General features: G+C 44.3%; 1 protein-coding gene across 6 annotated transcripts in view; it reads right to left on the minus strand.

Annotated features, from left to right (window-relative positions):
* The window catches only part of AP2B1 (adaptor related protein complex 2 subunit beta 1), a 74,603-nt gene that overhangs the window by 39,437 nt on the left and 11,729 nt on the right, over positions 1 to 23,437 (minus strand). For all 6 annotated transcript variants that reach the window (XM_071817057.1, XM_065852910.2, XM_065852909.2 and 3 more), the window contains exons 6-13: positions 17,123 to 17,313; positions 14,764 to 14,985; positions 13,759 to 13,879; positions 11,471 to 11,566; positions 6,785 to 6,900; positions 5,549 to 5,714; positions 4,939 to 5,037; positions 1,688 to 1,947 (exon numbers count right to left, since the gene is read on the minus strand). In XM_071817057.1, the coding sequence (XP_071673158.1) occupies positions 1,688 to 1,947; positions 4,939 to 5,037; positions 5,549 to 5,714; positions 6,785 to 6,900; positions 11,471 to 11,566; positions 13,759 to 13,879; positions 14,764 to 14,985; positions 17,123 to 17,313 (1,271 nt within the window). The remainder of the gene's footprint in view (positions 1 to 1,687; positions 1,948 to 4,938; positions 5,038 to 5,548; positions 5,715 to 6,784; positions 6,901 to 11,470; positions 11,567 to 13,758; positions 13,880 to 14,763; positions 14,986 to 17,122; positions 17,314 to 23,437) is intronic.

A 23,437-nucleotide genomic window follows, 5' to 3' on the forward strand; every position in this document is an offset into this window, starting at 1 on the left:
TGTGACATGGGACAAGGATGCCTTGGCATCAGCTTGTAAGGTTTTACTGTCCTTTTCCTAACACTAAAGCAGAAAACCACAATAATGGGGCCTCTTTGTGAGGTGAGCTCACATCAGAGAAGCCTGGTGTGCCATTAAGTAACACCCCCGTTTTTTTAGTTCACCAAACAGGCTAGAGCATGGTGTCAGTACACAGCATGCTCTGCTGAGCACCCTTTGGACCTTGCCCCAGCTCTGGCTTCCTCAGCTCGCTGCTGCTGATGGAGGCATGAAGGTTTTATGTGGAAGCAATGGGTAATTTAGCAGCAAACACCACCAGGGCAATGCACAATGCTGCTGTTGTCAGAAAAGATTTGAGGTCAGCAGACTGAGTATTAGCTACGAGAGTGAAGCCACATATGCAGTATATGAAAGATGGCAGTGAAAAAGCCAACTCCATGCAAACACCGAATTCCTTGAGCTGACTAAAACCCTCTAAAATTCTAGTTTCTGGAGTGACTATCCCCATCCCACCTCATTTTGCTACGGAGGCATATCTTCGACTAGGAGAGGTAGGTAAGGAATACAGCTGCTGCTTTTCTTGTTTGACTGATGGACTTGTGTTTGCTGGTCCTGGGTCAATGCAACCCGACTTAATTTCATAGGCAGGAAGAAAACAACTCTGTTTCCTAAAGCTAGTCATTACAGAAATAGCTTTAGTTGCTAAGAATAGCAGAGAAGTGGTGTCAGAAAATAGAAAAGGAGCAGCATCGCACACTGATTTATCAGTGCAACAGTGAAAAATAGCACTCCAAATGTCACTTTGGGAATATTATTAAGGGATAAGCCTGGATATTCTGCCTCCTGCCATAAAGCACACTTATGTTTGTAATTAATACCATTAGTGCAAATAGCACTGCTTACCTGAATGAGGAACCATGGGAGCAGGCTCGACAGCAACTGCCACAGCCCAGGACTCCTGCACTGTCTGCTCTGGCAAATCTGACCCACTGCCAGGACTGTGATCACAGGAAAGCACTAAAGCTCCAGACAATAAGCCAAAGCATTTCACCCTCCTCTGCCCCAAAGGTTAGACAGACCTATGACAATACCGCCATCTTCTTTTAACCCCAAACAGTTTTCAGTGATGGGGCTTAGATGGCTTTTACACTCACCTTCCTTCATAGGCACCAAAGGAGAAAGGCAGTTTCACCCATTTCATATTCCAACAGCAAAGGATCCCTGTCCTTGCCTGTTCCAGGAAACTGGTATTATTCTACACAACTGAGACTTGTAAAACTGTGCTGTTGCTGAAGCAAAAGCTCTTACAAAATCAAAGTAGCACATCCTTCTGAAAGATGCTTGTTTTTACCAGTCATCTTCCTCCTGGAATAATGCCCTTGCACCAGATCTCCTGCTTTTTTGTTCAGACTCCCATGTCATGAGGGCTTATAGCCCATGTCTTCTCAAAAAACATCATGGCTCGTCCTCACACAAGAATGTTGATACTTCCTCCGTCTTCTGACCCAGGAACTCAGAAACTACACACCCAGGATTAAATTCTACAGTGAAATGATCTGCAAGCCCCTACATAGTGAATTAAAAAAATCCCACTACAGTGTTAGAAAAGATCTTTGCACCTTTTGGACTCTTTGCTAGAAAGAGACAGCCAATCCTGCCCATTATCACCAGGGTTGCCTCAGCTTACCTCCCATGGTGAATTGGCAAGTGTTTGCGGTGGATCCCATGGCTCCCCTCCACAAAAGCGTTGGGTGGTTTGTGGTACACAGAAGCCAGAGACCCGATGTGGCAGATCAACTCATCTAGCAGAGTCGGTTCAATCAGATCGGTCTCTTCAGAAATAAGCGGCTTTTCCGAGAGCACCACTTCTTTGGCAGTCACTGGATCCGTGGAAAGAAGGCGCCAGTAGATGTAGCCACGATCCCGCAGGTCGGGGTTGTCAGAATCCTGAGACAAAGCAATACTTCAGTCATGGGTTTGAAATGGACTAACACCTGTAATCGCTTACTTTTTCTAGCAGTGATTCTGCTTGATTAAAAAAACCCAACCATCCCGTAGCGACAGTCACACCAATTTCAGAATGATGTTATAAACTGCTTGTTGTGATGAACATCCCAAAATTAAAAACAAGAACCAAAGTACTAATGCCTAGATCCTGTCCAGCTGGTCAGCAAGCAAAAAGCCCAGGATTTACATCCCACAACTGCCCCAGCCCACAGAGTTATCAACTGCTTTCCAAACTCTCCTGCCACTTAACAGTAAGTATTAGGAGAACTCCAAGGGGGTGTAGAGAGGAGAACAGAACGTGAGTTGAAATTACTGTCGCATGCTAAGAGTAGACATGCAAGGCTGCATATTGTAACAGAATGAGCCAAGATTCCTGGAAATATATGACTTACCCAAGGGCATCACTGAACAAAAAAACCCTGCAGAGCTACAGAATGGATCTTAATAAGCCATATTGTTCATACCAAACGAGATCAATCTTATCCTGCCTTTTAGTTATCTAATAAAGTATGGAAAGATGCTAATGATACACAGTTAGGACACGTCATCAGTTCTCCAGCTGTCAATAATACCCTTGTTTTACTGCAGATACTTCTGCCGCTGCGTGAAGTGCTAATTAGTTCTCTCCTTTTCCAACAGTTCTGCCCAGAGCAGCAAAGTGAGTGGTGATAGTTCGCCACTAATGTTCTGGGGAGAGGGAGGTGGTGTGGTTTTATGTTGCAGTGCAACATGTTCGAACTGTTCATGGAAACAAGAGCTGGGATTTTTAATCCCCACATCAGGAGAACAACAGGGTAAATGTTTCTGAGGGCTTTTTTCCCCGTAAAATGTTGGCAACATATCGTACATGTCATTAGCCTTCCTCCTTGGCATTCATTTTCCTTTATGTGATCTCATTCACACTGCGGCTGACCTGCTATAACCTGCCTCCCTGCTCTGCCTCAAGACATTCTCAGGCACACAGCAAAACCTCTATTTGTAATGAGACTGAGCATGCTAAACTCATTTTGGTCGTAAGGACCTAGATACAATGTCTGGGTCAACTGAGAGATTTGTCTGCAGTGCTGTTTTTCAGTTTGATGGTGGAGTCATGGACTTTTTACACCCTTCACCCTTAACAATTCCTACAAGACTCTGCATTCTGCCTGCAGCAGCCAGTTCAAGATGAGGCCGGGCTTCTGCAAGGGCACACATGAAAGACCACACGCTCCTACCTACTTGCAGACACATACAGACTCAAGACTGACCAACTCTTCTCACAGCCACACAAACAGACTTGAAGCTTTAATAAATCTACTGGAAGAAGAGGCTCAGATCTTCCCTTTCCACATTTCTCCCATTTCTCTGCTCTCCGGGATCTGCCATGCACACTTGTGGTGCATACCAATGAACCCACGCCAGCTTAGTTACCCACCATGCCAGACAATCTGGAGATTTAGAGCCTCTGTGCCATCCTTTAGGTTATGGGCTTGCCAGGGACCTTGATCGCTGCTACACATCTGTGTCCCTTCCATCCCCAGCTGCTCCATTGCTATTTTTACCAGAGCTGGCAGGATTAAGCTGGCTCCTACTACAGTCACACCTGCAGTTGGCTGTGCAGACATGCCCTAAGAGACACTCAAAGTGCAACAATACCCGAGCCGGGGAAAGAAACACACGTGTAATTACTCTCCCACTCAAGTGAAAAACAGTATCTCCACCTAGAAATGAGACCTTGAAGCATACGACTTTTTAGCGTTTTACAGCCAGTTATCCTACATTGACTTACTACTCGTATAAAATACAAGAAGCCAGACTGAATCAACATTTGTGACAAACAGAGAAAAAACAGACGCCTATTATATTCTTTGGGTGCCATTAAGTGTTTTGTGACTCAGCATAGTGGGTTTTAACACTTAGTACTTTTCTTCTGTTGGTTTAGACAAATGATCCAGCATGCCCTTGGCCCACTCTTCTCTAAAGAGAGGCTGAGAACCTGCCTAGTGGCAAGTTTTGAAGCAGGAAAAGCAGGCCACAGATCTCACCCCCAACCCCAAAGGGATGAATAGAAGTTCTAAGTAATAAGAAGTCCAGAGCCATGTTTTCTTGCCGCAAAGACCACCAAAAAGGTCAGCAGATGATTTGACTCCAGGTTTTCTGCTCAGAAAAAAGAAAAAATCACAGCCCATTGAGAACATCTGGGAGACTATTTTCGTCACCTGGCACAGCAGGTCTGGACAGGAGCAGCTCTTTTTGGACCATGCCATCGCACATTTGCCCCACTCACTACAGCCAGGGAGTGTAGGAGGATCAGCCGAGGACTCAGCCACTTCTACCACCAGGACAACTTCACTTCTGTCCTCCAGAACTACAGCCCTCTGTCTGGCAGCTCAAGCCCAGTCCCGCCTGCAGCAATGTGAGCTCGTAACTCAGCACCTCATGCATAATGAATCCGGGATCTTAACCCACTGCTACAGCCTCCAGCAAAGCTGCCACACTGGTTGGCAACATCGAGGTACAAATGATAAATACCCAAACCTCGGTTCTTTCGTTTTCATAACACTGCTTAAGCTTCACTGTTCACAGAACAAAGCCTCTGCCAGGCCCTTTCCCTCTATCACAGTTCCACATGTTCTAACTGCAAGCCACCTCCAAGGAGAAAGCATTTTGGTTTCTGCATAACTCCAACCTGCCCTTAGCTTTTCATTTGGTGGGAGAATGGAGAAAGAATTAGGATGAAGCAAGAGCTAAGAAGGAGAGAGCAGATGCCAGATGGCACAGTAACAGGCACAGATCAGCTCTTAAATGGAGTCAAATCCCTCCTCTTTGGGACAGAGAGGAACACGCTTGGATCCTCTCTGCTGCACAGCTGGTTGCCCTGGCAGATGGGAGCCACCACACACAGACCGGCAGTGTCTGGAGGGCTCTGGTTCACTGGGTGGCTTGGCTTACCTGTGTGGCCAGGCTGAGGACCTGCTGAACCAGCTCCTGTGTTTCAGAAGGCTTTTTTAAGAACAGCTTCACTATAGCAGTCAGCAGGGTGAGCTGCACCTAAGAAAGGAACACAATACAGATTAGAAAATTCAGCCATGCTTTAGCAACATCTCCCAAGTCTCAACATCCTTTTCTGATAGGAAAATCAAGCCTATGCTTTTTAACAGCATTACACTATTCTTTGCAAGTGAAACCCAGTACAATGAGACTCAGACTCTTGCCTGTTGCAAAACACTTTTGCAGACAAGACTCTGATCAGCACACTGAAATTTATGTCACACTTTCACGCATCTCATCACTATTCTTCAGTGCGTTCTGGTCCCTAGTAGGGTTATACCCCAAGAAGTACGCAACATATAGAAACCCCTCCGGTCTTGTTCTATTCTTCTGAGAAGTTCGGGAGATACAGACAACAGAGCAAGTCTACAGACTGCCAAGAATTTTATTTTAATCAAATACTGAAGTTTTCATTGTGAGGTATTTTCTGACCACTGCAATAATATTTACCAGCCATCCCATACAGACACTGCATGAAACACTCCAGATAAGATGCACAACACAATTTTACCTGAGTACTTTCATCATGGAAGCCCTCCAAAAAGCTCTCCAACAGCTCATCTGCGTTGTCAATTCTCTCTGCATATTCACCCACTATCCAGATCATGGCAGCTCTGGCATCTGGTTCATCCAGGGAATCGAGGTTCTCACACAGGGTGGCAATGATGCTTTCATACCTGGTTTGTCAGAGTACAAGTGGATTACTGAGGTGAATTCAACTTGTGTTACTCCATCTCTGTCCACATCATTCTGCAGAGAATCCTGGACTGAATCACAATGTCTAGTGTTTCTACACAGCAAGCAGCATTTTCACTCAACTAAGAAAACATAGCTAGGCTGCTCTTTTCCCATGCTGAGCATTAAGATCTCACAGGGTCCTCAAGAGCTTTGTAGCTTTGTTAATCAGCAAGACCACCCAGATGCGGAATTCAAGACAAAGTTGCCTCCCTCTCTGTTTTGCTAAAGGGAACATTTGATCCAACAGTTCAAACCATGACTCTATCAGATCCTGCAGCCTCACTGGCATGTTCAGACTGGCAAGTCTAAACCGGATATTACACTTCCCCAAAGACTTTGCTGTAAAACAGACAATACCCCACACTAATTATTTAGCTTCCCCTATTCCCATGCACAGCTGTCCCTGTCATAAGCGGGCAATCTATCTTGTATATGGCAGCAGAAATTGCCAGAGAGGCCTGCCCGTGTCCCATGTTACTTTTAGGTAATCACAAGGTCTCTGAAAGACATCGCTGGTGCGCTGTAGCTGAGAAGACAAAACCTTATCACAGAAACAACTTAAAAGAGGCCGAGTATGTCTCAAGCCAAAGAGAACGTTCCATGGAGAAAATGAGCAGTGTGGGAGCCACAAACTTTCTTGGTCTCATATAAAAGCCTTCTAGAGGAGGCAAGCAAAACCAGAGGAGCTTGATGCTGTAAACTTGGCCAAATTTTCCTTCTGGCATTCTCTACAAGAGTTTTTAATAGCTTTTGATTAAGGCATCAATATGGAGCAGTGGAGAAGAAAAAGATTTCAGTTCAAGCTAATAATGTCAGGCTGATACCTCATCTAGAGCTGACATCTGAATCCTGCTGTACTGGGAGCTAGAATCAGAACAGACACTGCTTTTCAAAAAACAGACATCTTTGCTTCAGAGCCCTGGTACGCTACACCAAGTGAGTTTTGGGTTGCTCTGTTCTGACACTAGCAGACAAGGGCTTCCAAACACTCTGTGCTACTTTCACATACTTGTTGGGGTACTTGCGGAAGATGTCCCTGATGACAACAATGGCCTCCTGGACCACATAGTTGACCTTGGTCTGGATGAGGTCCAGCAGCGTGCTCACGCAGCGCTCCGCAGATTGCTGGAGAGAAGAATAATACAATTAAAACAAGCTGAAGAAACGCCCCTTCCCAGCCCACAGCACACACTGACAAACGAGGCACGCATAAGAGGGGAAAAACAAAAGGACAACAGCTACCAACTCAATATGTGTGCCCAGCAAAAACCTACAGGCTGACAAGTGCTTGTGTATTACAATCGAGGTGCCAGTTGACTCCAGCTCCTGCAATAAATAACAGCTGAAACAAACATGCCAGGAGATACCGGCATCACCACATGAGACATTAAGCGCATTGCCTGCATTGCTACTTATAACACCCTCTTGCTGGCTCACAGCTGAAACAGGTCACAGAATGAGCCCCTTGGACTTGCCCGAGCTGCGGCAACCAGGGTTGGGGGAGTTTGCCAGGGGCTGCTGGGGCAGAAAGAAGGCAGGGGAAAAACATCCCATCAATCACACTGCAAGAACAGCAGTAAAAAGCAGCTCACACTATCAACAGGTTCAGTATTTTTGGAGTAAGGTCACTAGAAACATGGGAAGATACAGCTATAAACAGAAATCCAGGTGTTGCCAAGGCGGGTTTCACACTCATTAGTTCAGAATTTCCCACCACAAGCACTGTAAGATAACAAAGGCCGGACACTGGCAGTCAAACAGTTCAGGTAGGTTTATTCACAAATAGCCCAGTAAGGCAGGACAACACAGAAACAACCAACTCCAGCACCAGAGAGCCTCAAATAAGGACAGTGATTTGGCTCTTAGCACAGTACATATGAAGCCTCATTACACAGCTGGTGATTAATGTGAGAAGCAGACTGCTCACGACACTGCCTGGGCAGTCACCATCCGAACATTCAGAAAGCATTCAGGATGGAGACAAACATCACAGGGCACAAACAATAGCAACATAGGTAGATTTTTCAATTCAACCGAGGTAATAGTCCCCTCAGAGCACCTGAAGGACGGGCAGGAGGAGGGATGAAATGGCATTTAAGTCACTGGAATCAGTTTTTTGAGAATGGGCAAAATTCTCAAGAACAAACCTCAAGAATTGTAGAGCTCAATTTAAACAAGCAGAGACTAAAATCTCTTGATTTCTTGCTCTCATGACTCGAGCTGTGGTATCTCACACACAGCCCGCAAGCACCAACAGTGGCAGTGCTGGCGTGGGGATCGGCCGAGCGAGGACACACCATAAACCAGAATTTGCTGTCTTTGCAAACTGGCACTCAAGGCCACAAGACTCTCCTCTGAAATTAACACCAAACGGAAAAAAATCCAATATAATTGGCATTAGAGTAAGGAGAGATATTGTATAAAATTATACGGCTGATTACACGATTGATAACGATTGATAACTCTTGAGCGTGGCTTTACAGGTACTATGGCACTATGGAGGCGGTGAAGAGGCAATGTGACCATGTTCTGCTCTGGTCTCCTCTGCTCAAGAAGAGATTTGGAGTCTGTGACCTGTAAGACTCTTCCATTTCATGGAGATCGACTATGGGCGCAGCTCGATGATTGGCATTGCTCACTACCCCACGCAAAGTCCTTGCAAGGCAGATGCTTCGGAGCCTGCAGTGTCGTCTCTTACCAGTTTCTCAACAACTTTCACTAGTTTTTTAAAAAAGTGGCCTTAAGGGGCACTTGGGGTAAATCTGTCCTAAGCCAAGGCTACTCTACAGAACCTACAGCATCAATCACTGTTCGCAACAAGCAGTCCAGCCCTGTCAGAGCCTACAACTAGCAAAGCTTTAAGAGCTGTGGAATTCAAGGGAAAGAAAACTAAAGCTTATTTTTCTTTTCTTTAGACATTTTGAAGTGTGTATTTTCCACAACATCCACTTTGAAATATGCAGTATTGATTTTTAGCCCAAGAGTCACTTGGAAAGGAAGCAGCTGTATGGGCACATGCACAGTAGAGCAAAATTTCCCTGTAACAAAACTTCCCTGCAACAAAATACATTTCAGCTCCCCACATCCCTTGTAAAAAACACTCCTTTTTGAAAGTGGACATCCCTGGGGACTGTAGAGCTCTGCAGACGGATGAAAGAACACCCCAAGCAGAACAGCTCTCAAGTTGGCGTGAGAAAGGACAACCAACCAATGTCAAACCTGTTTTGTTTTTCTGTAGAAACCAAATGAAAGCCCACAAGATTATTGAAGTAGCACACACCAAGTTCACAGCCTCGATGATTTCTAAGAACCAGGCTGCTAACAGAACTGTCTGGAACTGAGACAAATCTGCCTTTAATACGTTCCCTTCTGCTTTTCCTTCGCTCCAGAGGAATCACTGTTCTTACCGCATCCACTTCATTTCCTTTTCCCATAGGAGTGGGGCTTTGTTTCCTTACAATCAAAGCATCAGAGGACTCTTCATCTAGTGCTGCCCGTGGAATAAAGTGATGCACAAGCCACAAACACCTTCACCTCATGCTGTCAAGTCTAGCTACACCACACAGTTTGCTGTAGATACATCCAAAGCTAACACTGAGCCTAGTTAAGTCTATCCATGCAAAATTATGTTGTTCTGGCATCCCCCAAAGCAATAGGACTACTTAAGCCTGGGAAAAATCCATCAGCCTTGCTATTCAGCATGGGTATTGCTTTCATTTCCAAAATGAGTGCTTACTCTGCCGTTAGCACCAGACACTGCTGCGCAGCAAAGGTAATGCCACACTCACTCTATGGCACACGGCACAGCAGTCGAATTTATTTACTGTCTTACTCTTCTAGGAGAGACAATTAGATGAAAGGTAAGATCCTTGAAGGCAGAGCTGAGGTTCCCCATGAACACTCATTCATCAACAGCTCCTTTTGGCTGTGCCCTATGTCAAAAAGCAGATTTTTAAGGCTTGGGAACTTGGACACTGATGGGTGAGAGAATGCTCTTCCATTAGTCATAATTCACAGTGCAAACAGCCTCTAGTAAACACAGATGCACTAGGGACTGGGATTAACCTAGAGATGAGGATGCTGGAATGAGTTGTTCTATATTTGCCCTCTTTAAATCTGGCTCTTGTCAGAGGAGTAAACAGACCTCATCTTTAGCAGCAGCGTCTTCAAAGGAGACCTAAAAACCAAGGTTAACACTGCTTATTGAGACACACACAATTACACAGAGGGTCACTGCAAATTTGCTGGCACATTATTATTAGTCCCTTGCACGTCAAATGTGACTGTCAGGATACTAGGGATGGGAAGAGTATAGGGGATGTGAGTAGGAAAGGGTAAAAACTTCTAAAAACATCTTGGTACTGCAGGAACGCACCACCTTTCATGTGAAACTAGGACAGACACATGGCCAAGTCCTGGAGAGAAAGTCCCCACTGAGAACTAAAGCAAGCTCCCACCCCCAGCACAAGCACCGCCACAGAAAGGGCTGCCAGCAGCTCCTTTGTACTCCTCAGTAGCATCTTCCACGCTCAGAAGCATTTTCTGCTGTCACTGCTGTGGCTCCATCCAGCCTCCTGCCTGCACACAACACGGAAGCAGCGCTGCAGAGTTCTGAACTGCAGACATGAAACAGCGGCAGCATCACCCGCTCTGCCGGGCCACGCTTTAAAGCAAGCCCATGGCTGTGGTAAAGCCTTTAAGAGCTGAAGGAAGAGAAGGCTGCATGGGCAGTCGATTCTCTCAAGAGGATAGAAGTTGGTGTCCTCTTTACAGACCTACAGTAGTTCAGCTGAAACAAGGGAAACCTGTTCACTGACACACTACTCAGTCAGGTATGATTAGATTTTTATTTAAATCTGCTGTCAGGCAACGCTCATGGGAACACCTTTTAGCAAAAGTTAAATGAGCTCAGCTGAAATGAGACCACTTAGGTGACATTCTGCACTGTTACCAGTTTACTGAAGAGTACCGACACTACAGCATCTCCACCAGCTTGCTGAGGTCCTGTCAGGCACACCAGATTCATTTACAGGGACATAATGAAAAAGAAGTATTCTATTACGAGCATTTTTGGTGGATGTTTGACTAGCAGAGGACAGTGGTTTTCTGGACAACCGCAGTGGTTCTTGGGAACTTATTTGTATGAGCATCTAGGTTAAAGAGAGCACACTCCAAACAAAGCTACAAGCTATATGGACCTTTAACACTAGAAAAGCAAATAAAGTCACTCTATGTTTGTGCAAATTGCACTTAAATGCCTCAGATCCCTGTAATTCTATGCATGTGTTCTATTAGGCTGAAACAGGGGGTACACAAAACGTTTTATAATACTTAGTTCCTCTGCACATTTTCCTCTTCCCCCTTCAAAATGTCAGGTCCATAGCTATTAAAGGAGGTCCTCAATGATATACGGTTGTTGTTCCCTTGAAGCCAGTACAGTAAAATATTCCATCAGGGATGATTTTTCTTCCCGAGGTCTGAGAGGAGCGCAGCACCCTCCTGTCACGTACTCAGCTGGCGCTCATAAGTCCTACCGTTCAGCTGGGGTTTTGCCCACGAGCATGATGTATTCAGGTCACTTGACTGCCAATGCAGAAGCAAAGAAAATTTGTGTAATGTGGGAACGAGATGGCAAAGGTCACTGTTGTTTTTGAAGATGGAGAACCACAGAAAATCTCAAGTTTCAGATACTTGCCTCAACCTTGATGGCACATCGCCCGATTGCTCGGACAGCCTTGCGCACAAAGTCAACGTCCACCTCAGTCGCGTATTCCTTGAGCTCTGCCAGGACCTGCAGAGAAAATGCACCAACATGAGCTCCCAGGGTCACAGCAAGAGAATATCCCCCTCTGACAAGTGACGGCACTTGCATTCCAGAACAGGAGCCAAACGTGTTCTTCAGCAGCTAGCCACACACATCCAAAGCTAACACAGTCAAACTCCGCAATCCATCTCTACCTCTGAAACCCACTGGCTTGGATCAGGCAGCAAGACTTGGTTTAGGCTGGCCAAAGCCAAAAGGTGGGTTAGTCTAGATTATTTTCAAATTCCTCTAAACAAAAGCTAGGGGCAAAAATCAGCCATGCCAAGCATAAACGTTGCTATTCCTTCTTACATTGAAAATTCAGTGAAGCAGGGGTCACACCCATACACATAAATCTTATGTATGGTTTATTGTACTTAGTGTTCTACATTCACTGTATGCAAAGCTCTCAGCGACGACCATTTTTCATCTCTCCTTTTCTGTGCAGAGATGAACCTCTGGATCCCAAAGGAGGACAAGGAGATCATCTCAGGACACCCTGAACACCTATACAGAGATTAATCACTGTGTAAAGGTTTTTCCTCTCTTAACATATTTTGTCTCAGGTGTTTTTGCTAATGGAAACTGAACAAGGGCTTAAACCAGAACCTGCTGGGATCTTACAGACCATTAACTAAAAAGCTACTTGATCTTAAACAAATCACTTGGCTTAGAAAAAATGATTTTAAAAAAAGACCCTACACAATTTACATTCCCTCAAAATCTCATTTATTCCAGTTTCTCATGTCAAATATGACATCAGGGATTTCATTGTGATGTCACAAAGAGATCGCAAGGGTGAGGTGAACAGCACAAAGTGAGACAGTTTGAAAAATCTCTAGTGGATGCCAATTGCTCAGAACAATGACAAGATAAAGAGGCCTTGAAGGGCCAGACTGCAGACAAATAAATCTGCAAGGAGTAGACGGGACATCTGTGCTTTGAAGTTTTATTATTTCCTTCAATGATCTATGCTGCACAGTACTCAGAGCACCCCAGGTTAGTAGCTCGTGCTTTTCAAATACAGAGTCTGAGAGCCTTGGATACGAGGAGTCTGCTGCCTCGGTCTGGAATGGGCAGGGAGATGAAAAACCTCAACAAGTGGCAAAGGAAAGATGGGAACAGAAGCCTGGTCTCCTTGGATCTCATTTCAGGGCATATTTCTGATGAAGCCTGGCTTGTTTTTTAGGAATGCCTCTTTAGAACCAGGAAGAAATTCATTCATTAGTCTGCAGATCCCAGTGGCAGACTCTGCCCTCCAGACACCGCTGCCTTTCATCCAAACAACCTGCATTAGCTAAACATTATGCATTAAAATCGGTATGGAGCCTACCAAGAGCAAACAGAAAATTCTGGATACTTTCACACGGAAACTGGTTTTTAAAATGTTTTCCATGTCCCCAGAACGAAAGGGGTGTGCGTTACCTTGCTCTGTTCCAAAAAACAGATGAGAGAGCTGGACAGAGCTGCTTAAAAATGTCACATTAAATTAAATTGCTCTATGACAATTAGGATAGGACAATAATAGCACTAACCAGAGGCACTAATCATTCTGCATTAGTGTTAGGCCTTGTGGCCAGGGTTGCACTCGAGAACACTTCTTTTAGAAATGGAATTTGGATTAAAACAACATCAAATCCAAGGTGAATCTCCACTGTAAAGCAGTTTCAGTTCAGTTTAGCTTTAGCTTTGTGCTATTTCCACTCCAGAAGCAGCAGTTAAGCAAAATAAAGGTTATTTTAGCTTTGAAGAGTCACTGTTCAAGGGTTTAACAATTTAACTAATACATGTGAAATTCACACTTCAGTAATGTTTGGCCTTTCTGAATGCCTCTGTTACAGGCGCCTCTCTCACTTGAAACAAGTCTCTCATTCCAACCTGAGCACTCACAGTGACTCATGTGACAGGAGACATCAGCTCTCCTCCTGGAATTGTAATCTGTAAAACAAGATCTACCTAACGGTCACGATGCAAGACACACCATGCTATTAACATTTAAATTATGGAAGGTGTTGGGGTTTCCTCCATTAAGTAGCTGCAAAGATCTCTATAGGAGGAACAGTGACCCTAAGAGCCAGGACAACAGCAGCACTTGTTGCGTCCACCCTTGTGTGAGGACCATGGGAGGGTTTTCCATCCCCAAAACACATGCAGAACACACCAGAACTTGCTCATCTGACCTGGGCAATGTTTGCTTGAGAAGCCAGGCGGATCATGATGTCCAGTTTCTCCAGTTTGACATAGATGGGGTCGTTGTACTTCACAAAGAACACTTTGATTTCCTGCTTCAGGATTTCAGGCCTGGGGGGAACATAACATCGTATCACTCAGGACTGGTACAAACAATGGGCTCTATCCTAACCAAAGGTACCATTTGTTTAGAAATCTACCCAAACATTCACTGAGAAACAGAATAGTGTCATTTTGTGTGCAGGACATTCAAACACACACAAGAACAACAATTTTAAGAAAGTTAGAAAGCTGGAGAAAAAGGTGCTTCAAATATATAATGTGGAATTCAAGTATCTCTATGCCTACATCTCCACCTCCTCCATGTGAACTGCTGAGCTGTAGTCAGTCAGGAGACATCAGAGTTTTCAGTGAAAGAAAAACATCCTCATCTCAATGCAAAACCCACCTACAAACTGATTTTCTGCTTTCACTTGCAAGATGCCAGTGCACAGTAACTCTGCCCTGAGTATGATCACAAAGTGCTCTCCAATCTATCCCACCTTTCCAGAAAGGAACAGGAGTATTTAAACGTGCACGTGGGAGTAAACCAGTGAAAACAGCAACCCATGGCATACCAGTATGTCACCAGCCTGGTTCTTCTATGTCAAACAGTCCAAGCACACTGAGTTTCTACAGGTCGCTATGAACTGCACAGTTTAACCCTCCTTCCTATTTGCAATGTGATTTATAGTCTAATGAGAGGGCAGTTCTTACTGCTCTTAAAAAGGTGGTGAAGAGAGAGGCAGGTTAAGAAATACTGTATGATACTCATATCACAATTACGCTGTAAAAAAAATCAATTCACGCTACCAGAGTCATGAGACTATTTAATCCATCCCTCAAGGGATGTGAACGTGGATTAAATGAATTTCTGTGCATGTGGAAATATCTGAAGGTCTGAGCTAACCAGATGCCCTGTGACAAACCAGGTGTAACACCCCCTGAGGCTTTACCTTTTCTGCACAATCAAGTTGATGTTCCTCAGGGCAACATACTGAACCTCGGGCTCTCCAGACAGCAGGGTCACCAGCGGAGGGGCAAGTTTCTTCAGCAGCATGTTGTAATAGTCAGAGTCCTTGGGAAGAAGCTCCAGGAACTTCATCAAGACTTTCACCGCTGACAGCACCACTGCCGAGTTGGCGTGAGACAGCCGAGGGGTCACCCGTTCACAAATACTGGAGGCAGAGGAGTAAGAGAGGGCTCACAGTTATTTCAGAATGTCAAATATTTCAGATCTTATCTGAATTCAGGAATTTAGCTGAAAAAAGCTTTCTCAAACACCTCTTTGTTCTGGTTTTGTTCACAAAAGCAGGTAAAGTCCGCTTTCCTGAACATGGCAGGAAGCAAACAAGAAAACTTGACTCACAGCTTCAAGTTTCTCTCCTGCCACTGTCAGCTCAGGAACTCTTCCAGCTCTCTGTGTTATAGACCCAACTCATATCGAGTTATTAGTGCTTTCTGCCTTTGCCTGCTGGTATTCTCTATTTCTGTGATCTTGTCTGTCACTCACAAACACAACTTTAACAAAATAGTTATGGGAAAAACACTTTAGCCCCCATATAACCATTTGGAGGTAATACACGCTTCTGGCTTGTTTGGGGAGTTTGCTGCCATTTCAATCATTTGTTTCTGAGAAAAAAGAAGTTTCTGCTCCTCTGAAGATATAGAGCAAGAGTGACCTAAATAGCTTCCCAAGTCTCAGTGGATACTGTAATCAACAGCATCCTAAACAACCCATCCCAAGCAGAAAGGAAGTTTGGGTTCATATGGTCTTTCTTAAAGCATCTGTCAAGTCTCTTCCCACCCCCTCCTGCATATTGCAAACCCAGAACAATCTCCTTCCCATCTGTGCCTCTTGAAGTTTCTTTCCCTGAAAGATTTGCTTTCAGACACCCTGGAAGAGAAGCAGCACGGCCGAGTGAGGAGCAGAGGAGTCTGTAAAGCCAAAGCTGGGAGCAGCCCCCAGCTGCCACTGCCTATGGTCACCCGGTGCACCCAAGCTGCTTCATCTCTGTGTCTCAGTTTCTCCAGGCACAGGGGTGATGACACCAGCCTTGCTGTAAAGGAAAACACTGTATAAAACTAGGTGCTGTCATTCTACCACCTCTTATTCTCCAAATTCTCCTATAAAGCAGGCTAAGAGTCAAACTCCCCACAAAACAGTAAAAGTAGTCACTGCCCATCTAGTTTTATCCACCACTTGTTTGGACTCTTAGAGGAATTACAGATGAAGAACTGGGACATGTCCACAGTTGCTCAAACCAGTGGTCCCTTCTGCCAAAGCTGGGATAATACTGGCCTGACACCCTGGAGATCTCTGCAGGTTTCTAGCACTCATTAATAGCTGTTTCTGGCACAAAAACAGAACACAAGGGGGAAGGAGGTGGGAAGAAAAAAAAAGGCAGCAAGACTAGTGGCAGGCTTTTTTAAAAGAGTGGATTATCTGTTGTGCCTTCAAAAACAGTCAATGAAGAAACCCATCAAATTGAAAAACGCCTGCCCAGGATTTTGCATGTGGGCTTGTGCCCCTTCCCCCCACATCGTCTACATAAAATATATGAAGTCTGAGAATTCCCCTGTTTCAGGAAATTGTTCTTGCTGGTTCCTTGCTCTCCTGAGTACAGAATCTGACTTTTTGTGATTCTGGACACAGATGAGGAGAAGGCTTGAAGCACATGAATTAACACTCCACCACCCAAACCCTAAGGTCTTTGTATTTAGGTTTAGTCATTGCAGCTAAAGGTAAAAAAGCAAACGGGTGAATTTGGAGTGATTAGAAAAAAAACTGTTTCTTACCTTTATTTTCAGTTCTATCATATCACAGAGCAGTTTTCAGTTGGAAAAAAATATTCTGGTCTCAAATCTGTAGTACTTTGGAAGCCCCCAAACCTATAAGGATTTCTTGCCTCTCAAAGTAGCAAAATCAGATTTGAAAGCTCTGCTTTAAAACAGAATATCCCCCAAACAGTGCTTCCATTGTTACAGCTTTGGTCTTGGGCTGATCCCTTCTTAGCAGAGCCAGTTCCCATAAGAACTTGCCTTTTAAAAGGAAAAAAAGTAAGGGGAAAAAAAAAAAAGCTAAAAATAAGCAGAGAGTGGTTCTGCACAGGGAAGGGGCAGGTTTCCAGCATCAGCCCAAAGTACCAAAAGCTGCCTCCCTTTTAAACCTCTTTTACCTCAAGTCTTATTTGTGCCGTTCCAGACCCCTGTTATCACAGCCTTTTGCAGAGCTGTGACACTGTCAGAAGCCTGCAAGCGCCCTGCTGCCAAATAACCCCACATGGCCCATAGAAAGAGCAGGAACAACCATACCTCTGGGCTTCACGATCATCCTTGGGGTTGTAGTTGGACAGGCAGTCCAGGATGAAGATCTGGCCCCACTCCGTGCACTCGTTTAAAGCCGTCAGCAGCTTGTTAATGTTCTGAGGGTTCAAATCCAGCAGGTTGCTGTTGGGATGCGATTCACTGATTTCTGACAGGGCAGCCACAGCGTTCGCCACCACCTGGGAGGAGAGACAAGAAGATGTGTTCTTTGCTAACGTGCCGTCAGCGCCTTGGCAGGGATTATCTTGGGTTTAGCATAGGTTACACATGAGAAAAACATGGAGATCCTGGTGTTGCTCTCGGCTGCTCAGCAGCAGCCGTCACAACGGTCATTGAGCCTTCATGGACGCAGTGCAACCTCGCAAACAACCTGGAGAGCCCAAAGCCCACCTGTAACCTTACTCTTGGCCAAATTTGAAGACTGTCTCAGGGAGGAAGTGAAAGAATAGTCACACAGTTGGAGGGGTGGCTGAAACACAGGAAACACGGAGAGCCAGCATGGGCGCAAAGAGCAGCTTACTAGAGAAATTATAACTTGAAAGTATTTTTGTTGAAGATAAACAAAAGCTAAAGTTGTATCTGGAGAGAATGGGGACCAGGACCACACAGGAGACTTTGCTCCTAGAGCTAGAGAGTGTCCAAATGAATGAGAATATCTGACCTTCCTCCAGGTTCCAGACGTCCACACCGGCCTGCTTCAAGTAAACATCATCTCCCCTCAATTCCAGGAGATGCTCAACTGATACAGTCAAGGTCTCAAAACCTCTAATTGCCCTACTGATTCAGGAATGGATGTCTCTTGCCTAATTTCTCCTCGGTAGTCCTGTGACATGTGGGTTAACGCAACCTGATAAATAAGAACCACCATCTCCTCGATAAGGAGATGTCTGGTGCCAGGCAGCCTTCAGCTCTGCAGCAATTCCATGGGGTCACCCAGTTACAAAGCAAACACACAACTCCCCTAAAATGGACAACTCCTGCTAAATTTTTAATAACATGTATTTTGATTCCAACTAGTCTCCATAGCATTCACTTGTCTGCTTTACTGAGCTCCCAAGCACTCAGCAAAACTCAGCACTGAAAATATTCTTGCTGCATTTAAGACTATATAAGGTCTTGGCTGAGCGTGGATGAAAGGAAGCACAGAGATGAGGTCCAAGGTCCAGCTTTACCAGAGAAGTAGGAGTGCAAGACAAATTTCTAATTTTCAGTTCCATGCTCAAATCCAACAGTTATTCTAACATGCCACATGAAGATCTTTAAAATAGAAGAGCTGCATAATATATAGACAAAATTAGAAAATTTGCAGACACAAGTCTTTTATTTAACTAACAAGAAAAGGGATTTAAGCCCCAGTTTGACACACAAAACTGATACACCCTATGAAAAGGCATTTTCAGGGTATTTTACAATGTATATTCATGTCCAGCCCAGCTCACAATTCATACCTGCCAAAATGAAGATTTATAGCATTATTTGCTATGAGATTACGGCAAAGAAACATCTTATCTAAAATCATCTGATTCTTTGGATGACTAAAGATGCTTTTGATGCAGCACACTGAAAACAAGAACAGCGCGACCAGAAAATTCTCTGCATTGTTCCCACCACTGCTTGTCATTAAACCAATATATTCCAAAGTCATTGCACAAGCACAGTAATGTTGATTGTTTTGCGTTTCACACCTAGAGGTCAGAGATAGGATTTTGATCCAAGATTTTATGAATTTCATTAGTTGAATGAGCCTTCTGTCACCAAAATCATTAGCAATCAGAACTGCTGTCTTCTTGTACTGTTTTAATGAGTAATTTATTAAGATATGCTGCTTATTCTTCCCATTATTTAATTTGCCTAATTCCTGAATGGTTAATGTGACGCAGCTTAAAACTGAAGTAAACGACAGTTTTAATTTAGTTGTATTTTGGAAGTTTGCAAGTGAAGACAAACCATAAAAGCAACGGAAAAGTTCAAAACCATTATTATGGAGAAGCACTTATAAAATGAAATGAGGACTTTGGAACAAAAAGTCTGAAATAGCTCCAAGCCAGAGACCTGACTGCGAACAAGGTCTTGCGCTGAGGATCTTTTGGGGCTGTTTTCAGAAGCTGGTGGCATAACGGAAGCGTCCAAATCAAAGCTGAGGATGGGACATTACATGGTAACCCATGAGATGTCAGATTTCCATGAAGAGCATCCCTGAGAAAGAGTCTTGGATGGCAAGATGCCCTTAGGAGTATGGGCTGTGGTCTTCTTGGGTGTCACAAAAATGACTGGAAGAGGCTGTGAAACAGCTCAGTTCTGCCAGATAGGCTGGGATCTATAATGTTAAAGGCCACAATTATAGCTGGTCCTCACCTTCTACCTTAGCAGAGCGGTCACCTCAGTGGCAAGACGACAAATGAAGCAAAAGGGGATAAGAGAAGGGATGGGGAATATCTTCAAACTTCAACCAACATTTATTAAAAAAAAAGTACTTGCTGGCGATTCACACTGAACATATTGATATGTTATGGTATGCCAACAAAAATAATTAGCATCTTCAAGGCTTTTTACACAGCGGCAGCGCAGTTGAAATGAAAACAGATTTCAGGAACCGGTCCAACACAAACACTGGTTCAAGCACGCAGGCTCACCTCTTCGTTGGCACTGCCACCAGCTTCGCTACGAGACACCAACACAGAGCAACACCAACTGGCATGGCACGGGTCCATTCTGGTACCCAACAACGGGGATACAACATTCATCACTCATGCACAGAAAAAAAGCCCATTAAGAACCAGTCGACACCAATTCAAGTATTACATCCCCTGGTAATATAGTATATACTTCGGCAGTCGCGTTTGTGTCACTGGAAATATTTAGAAAGATGTTTTAGCCAAACAAAATCTGCAACATCAAAGGTGAACCTTAACTCTTCAACTCTGTCAATACCTCTTCCTTAACAGAGCAACACAAGAAGCAAAGTCCAACTGCACTGAACAGCAAGTACAAGGTACAAAGCGGTAAAACAAGCTACATAACATCTGTTGGTAGTTTTGTTTGCTTATGGATTTTTGTTTGGTTGGGGTTTTTGTTTGTTTTAATTTTGAAAATAAATAGCAATGATTATATACTATTTGGAACATATAAGAAGTAAAGTGAAAGCTTTACAAGTGGTATAAGGCAAAGTCCTCCATGGAACTGGAGAACTTTCACAGCCAATGCCACACCATTGATGAGGAAGAGAAGCCATAAGCTCCTTTCGCAAACAAAGTATTTTATGCTTTACAAAACATGCAACAAGTTCATTTTGATGAGAAACCAAACAGGGGTTGCGTAACTTATTTCACAGATTGGAAGAAGGAGACTAAAATGACAAGAAACAAATATCTAGTATAGTCTTTAGCTCCCAAAAAGAACGAAAAAAACATGGGTCAACTTATTAGCCTCAGATATGTGAGCCAAAACAATTAGTGAGCAGGAAAAGCTTTAATTTATAACTCAACTCCATGGCAAAATGCCTCACTTGACTCGCAATTAACAATAAAGTCTTCTAGCTAACAGCTACCAACCAATGAGTGTCAGCGTAAAAAAAAACCTAGAAAGTACAAATGCAGAGCAGATTGAAGATATAATAATAATAGGTCCCTGGCTTGCTGATTTAAATCAGTTCACCCTGGGTACACTTCAGCATTATTCAAATGCGGTCACAGCAACATCCTTTTCCAGCACAGGTGAGTTGAATGACAATAAACCTGCTTTTTGGCTGGAATTTCTCAACAAATCTCATAGAAGTGTCATTGGGATGAGGATAACTGAATCTCACAGGCTCTTATTTTAAAAAAACAAACAAAAAAAACCCCTTGTGCTTAAAACTACATTACGGATTTAACAAGAACCCAACGTTTTTGAACCCACCTACAGACAAACCCGCTCTCCAGCCAGAGAGACGAGATCCGACCTCAGGGAGAGCTGCAGAGGTAGCAACGCGGATTTGCCAGTTATTCCTTCTGGCAGCTCAAACCTTTAGCTCAGAGCAAATGGTATAAAATACATTAACAAGGAGGAAAGGGGGTGGGTGAAAACCTGAGTGTCTGCCTGTCAACCCACGCGGAAAAGCTTCACAGGGGGTGGAGGGACAGGAGGGAAGCTGGGAGATCTAGAACATCAAACAGTCAAAGCAATCAGATTATTTTGTTAGCATCCCAGGCTAATTGGAAATTAAACCAAGTGTGTAATGAAGGTAATGAAATACAATGTTCTGGTACTTAAAACAGGAACCTCTGGCTCACCATCCCATTAAAATGAGGAGAAAAATGAAGCAAAGGAGGAAAAATGAAGGGGCTCTGAAAAGCTGCTGAGGAAAGGTGGCTTTCCTGGCAGCGGCTCCGACTCTCAGGAGAGCCAGGACCACGGGGTGTTTTTGAGAAGGGAGACGTGCTGAGATTTCTGAACAGCGCACTGATCTTACATGGTACGTTCGTGTCATTGAGCACAGACTCCCAGATGGGACACTAGTGGCATCTGCATGGATGCGTATGTCCCAGGGCCGCTTGTTTTCATGGCCACAGATGATGCTGTGTGCCTGAAAGGGCCCTGATGAGTACCAACACAGACAAGCTCCATGGCATATGACCCCTACTTCTGTTCATATTATAATTCTACCTCTCATCTACTTTCCTTCCCTAGAAATGGGCTATGAACAATTAAAACAACCCAATCAGGCAAGTCAGAGAGCCTATATGAACCTCTCTCATTGTTAATGCATGCAGCATATATGGTTTTAAATTAAAACTCTGGGAGCCTAACACATCCCCAGTCTATGTACAGTCTTGGAAAGTAATAACTCCCCCATTCAGCCTTAATTGTGATGGATTTCTAGGGCTTTGAGTAAGTCATCTATCTTCCACTAATTCCATTGCAGGAGGTTGTACTTTAGCACCTATAAGTGTGAACCTGCGCTGCTGGATATGTGATCAGCTCCTGACCATGACCCAAAAACTGCCCAGGTGGGGCAGACCTCCTGCTTGCTTTTGTAAGTGGGATGATTTTTCTTCTAGAAGTGGCAATAAAAGTTAAGTCAAAGTGTTATGCTTCCCACGGCGTGCTCACCCTAACTGCTTTTGGCACTTCTCTGCACACTGCAGAAAAATGCCACTTTGTGACAGACTAATGCAAAATCAGGACGTGTTAGTTTTAAGACAGGAAACCAGACGTCGCCTAAAGGTGAACCTCTTGTGGTTGGTGGGCAAGAAGGTGTTTGGGGCGGCTCCAAAACAAAGGGTTTCTCCTTGGTACAGCTGAGCTCCTCCAGCGGAGGAAACTCTTTTCTTCCAAGACCCTTTGCAATTTTCCTTGCAGAGGTTCTCAATGGCACCATCCAGTGGCTGTTTCACATCCTAAAGCTAAGCATCAATAAAAACCTCATGTAGCCCTAAAAAGGAGGGTGTGGAGTTATAAAACATCACTGCCACTGGGTTTTTTGACAAATGGTGCTTGTCAATAGCTAGAAGTGTCTGTTCCGATTGAAAATGTAACATCTAGACACATGTCAACAAAATTCCCCAGCACTCTGATTGATACTAGAGATCCTGCAATGATCTATTCAGCAAGACTAACGCTTTCGAAATTAGACACATACTGGTAGCAGTAACTGGAAGGTGACAGGTCTCTGATGGATGAATTTGTCAATTAAGCTTTATAAATGAGGGGTCTGGGAGGACAGACTATGCGGAGCCATGGAAATTTATGCTTTATCATTCAAACTCATTGCATCTCTATCAGACTGCTGGGATTCAAAAGGCAGGGAAAAGCGTGGTTTCCACAGAAAATGCTCAAGATGAGCATCTCTCATCCACAAGCCTACCAAAACACAGCAGCCTCTACCTAATTTCCAGCTTGCTACTGCCAGCTATTTGCTTACTTTGCAAAAAGCGCTGCTCTCCCTCCTGGGCAGCCTCATGTAAACTGCAGAAACACCCTATAAAAAGCCCCAAAGTGAAGCCCCCATCCTTCACCAGTGCAACAGTCTCATTCAGTGTAACGTATCCAACACTGGGTAAACAAATTACACCCACTGATGCACAGAAATGCCATCAGGTGCCTCCAAGAAGGAAATATTATCTCCACCTGCAGCACAAGCAGATGGAAAAGAAACTCAAACCACACACAAGACCAACAGAGACATGGTTGGGGGACTTCAAGATACAACCTGCATTCTCCTCCAACACCTGGGCTGAAGAGGAACTTTTTAAGGCTGCGGACATGGTGTGGAGGCACAGCCCACAGCTCCCAGCAATATTCAGCTCTGTACTAGGATGTGAA

The sequence above is a fragment of the Patagioenas fasciata genome, chromosome 19 (genome assembly GCF_037038585.1).
Source record: "Patagioenas fasciata isolate bPatFas1 chromosome 19, bPatFas1.hap1, whole genome shotgun sequence".
Taxonomy (NCBI): domain Eukaryota; kingdom Metazoa; phylum Chordata; class Aves; order Columbiformes; family Columbidae; genus Patagioenas; species Patagioenas fasciata.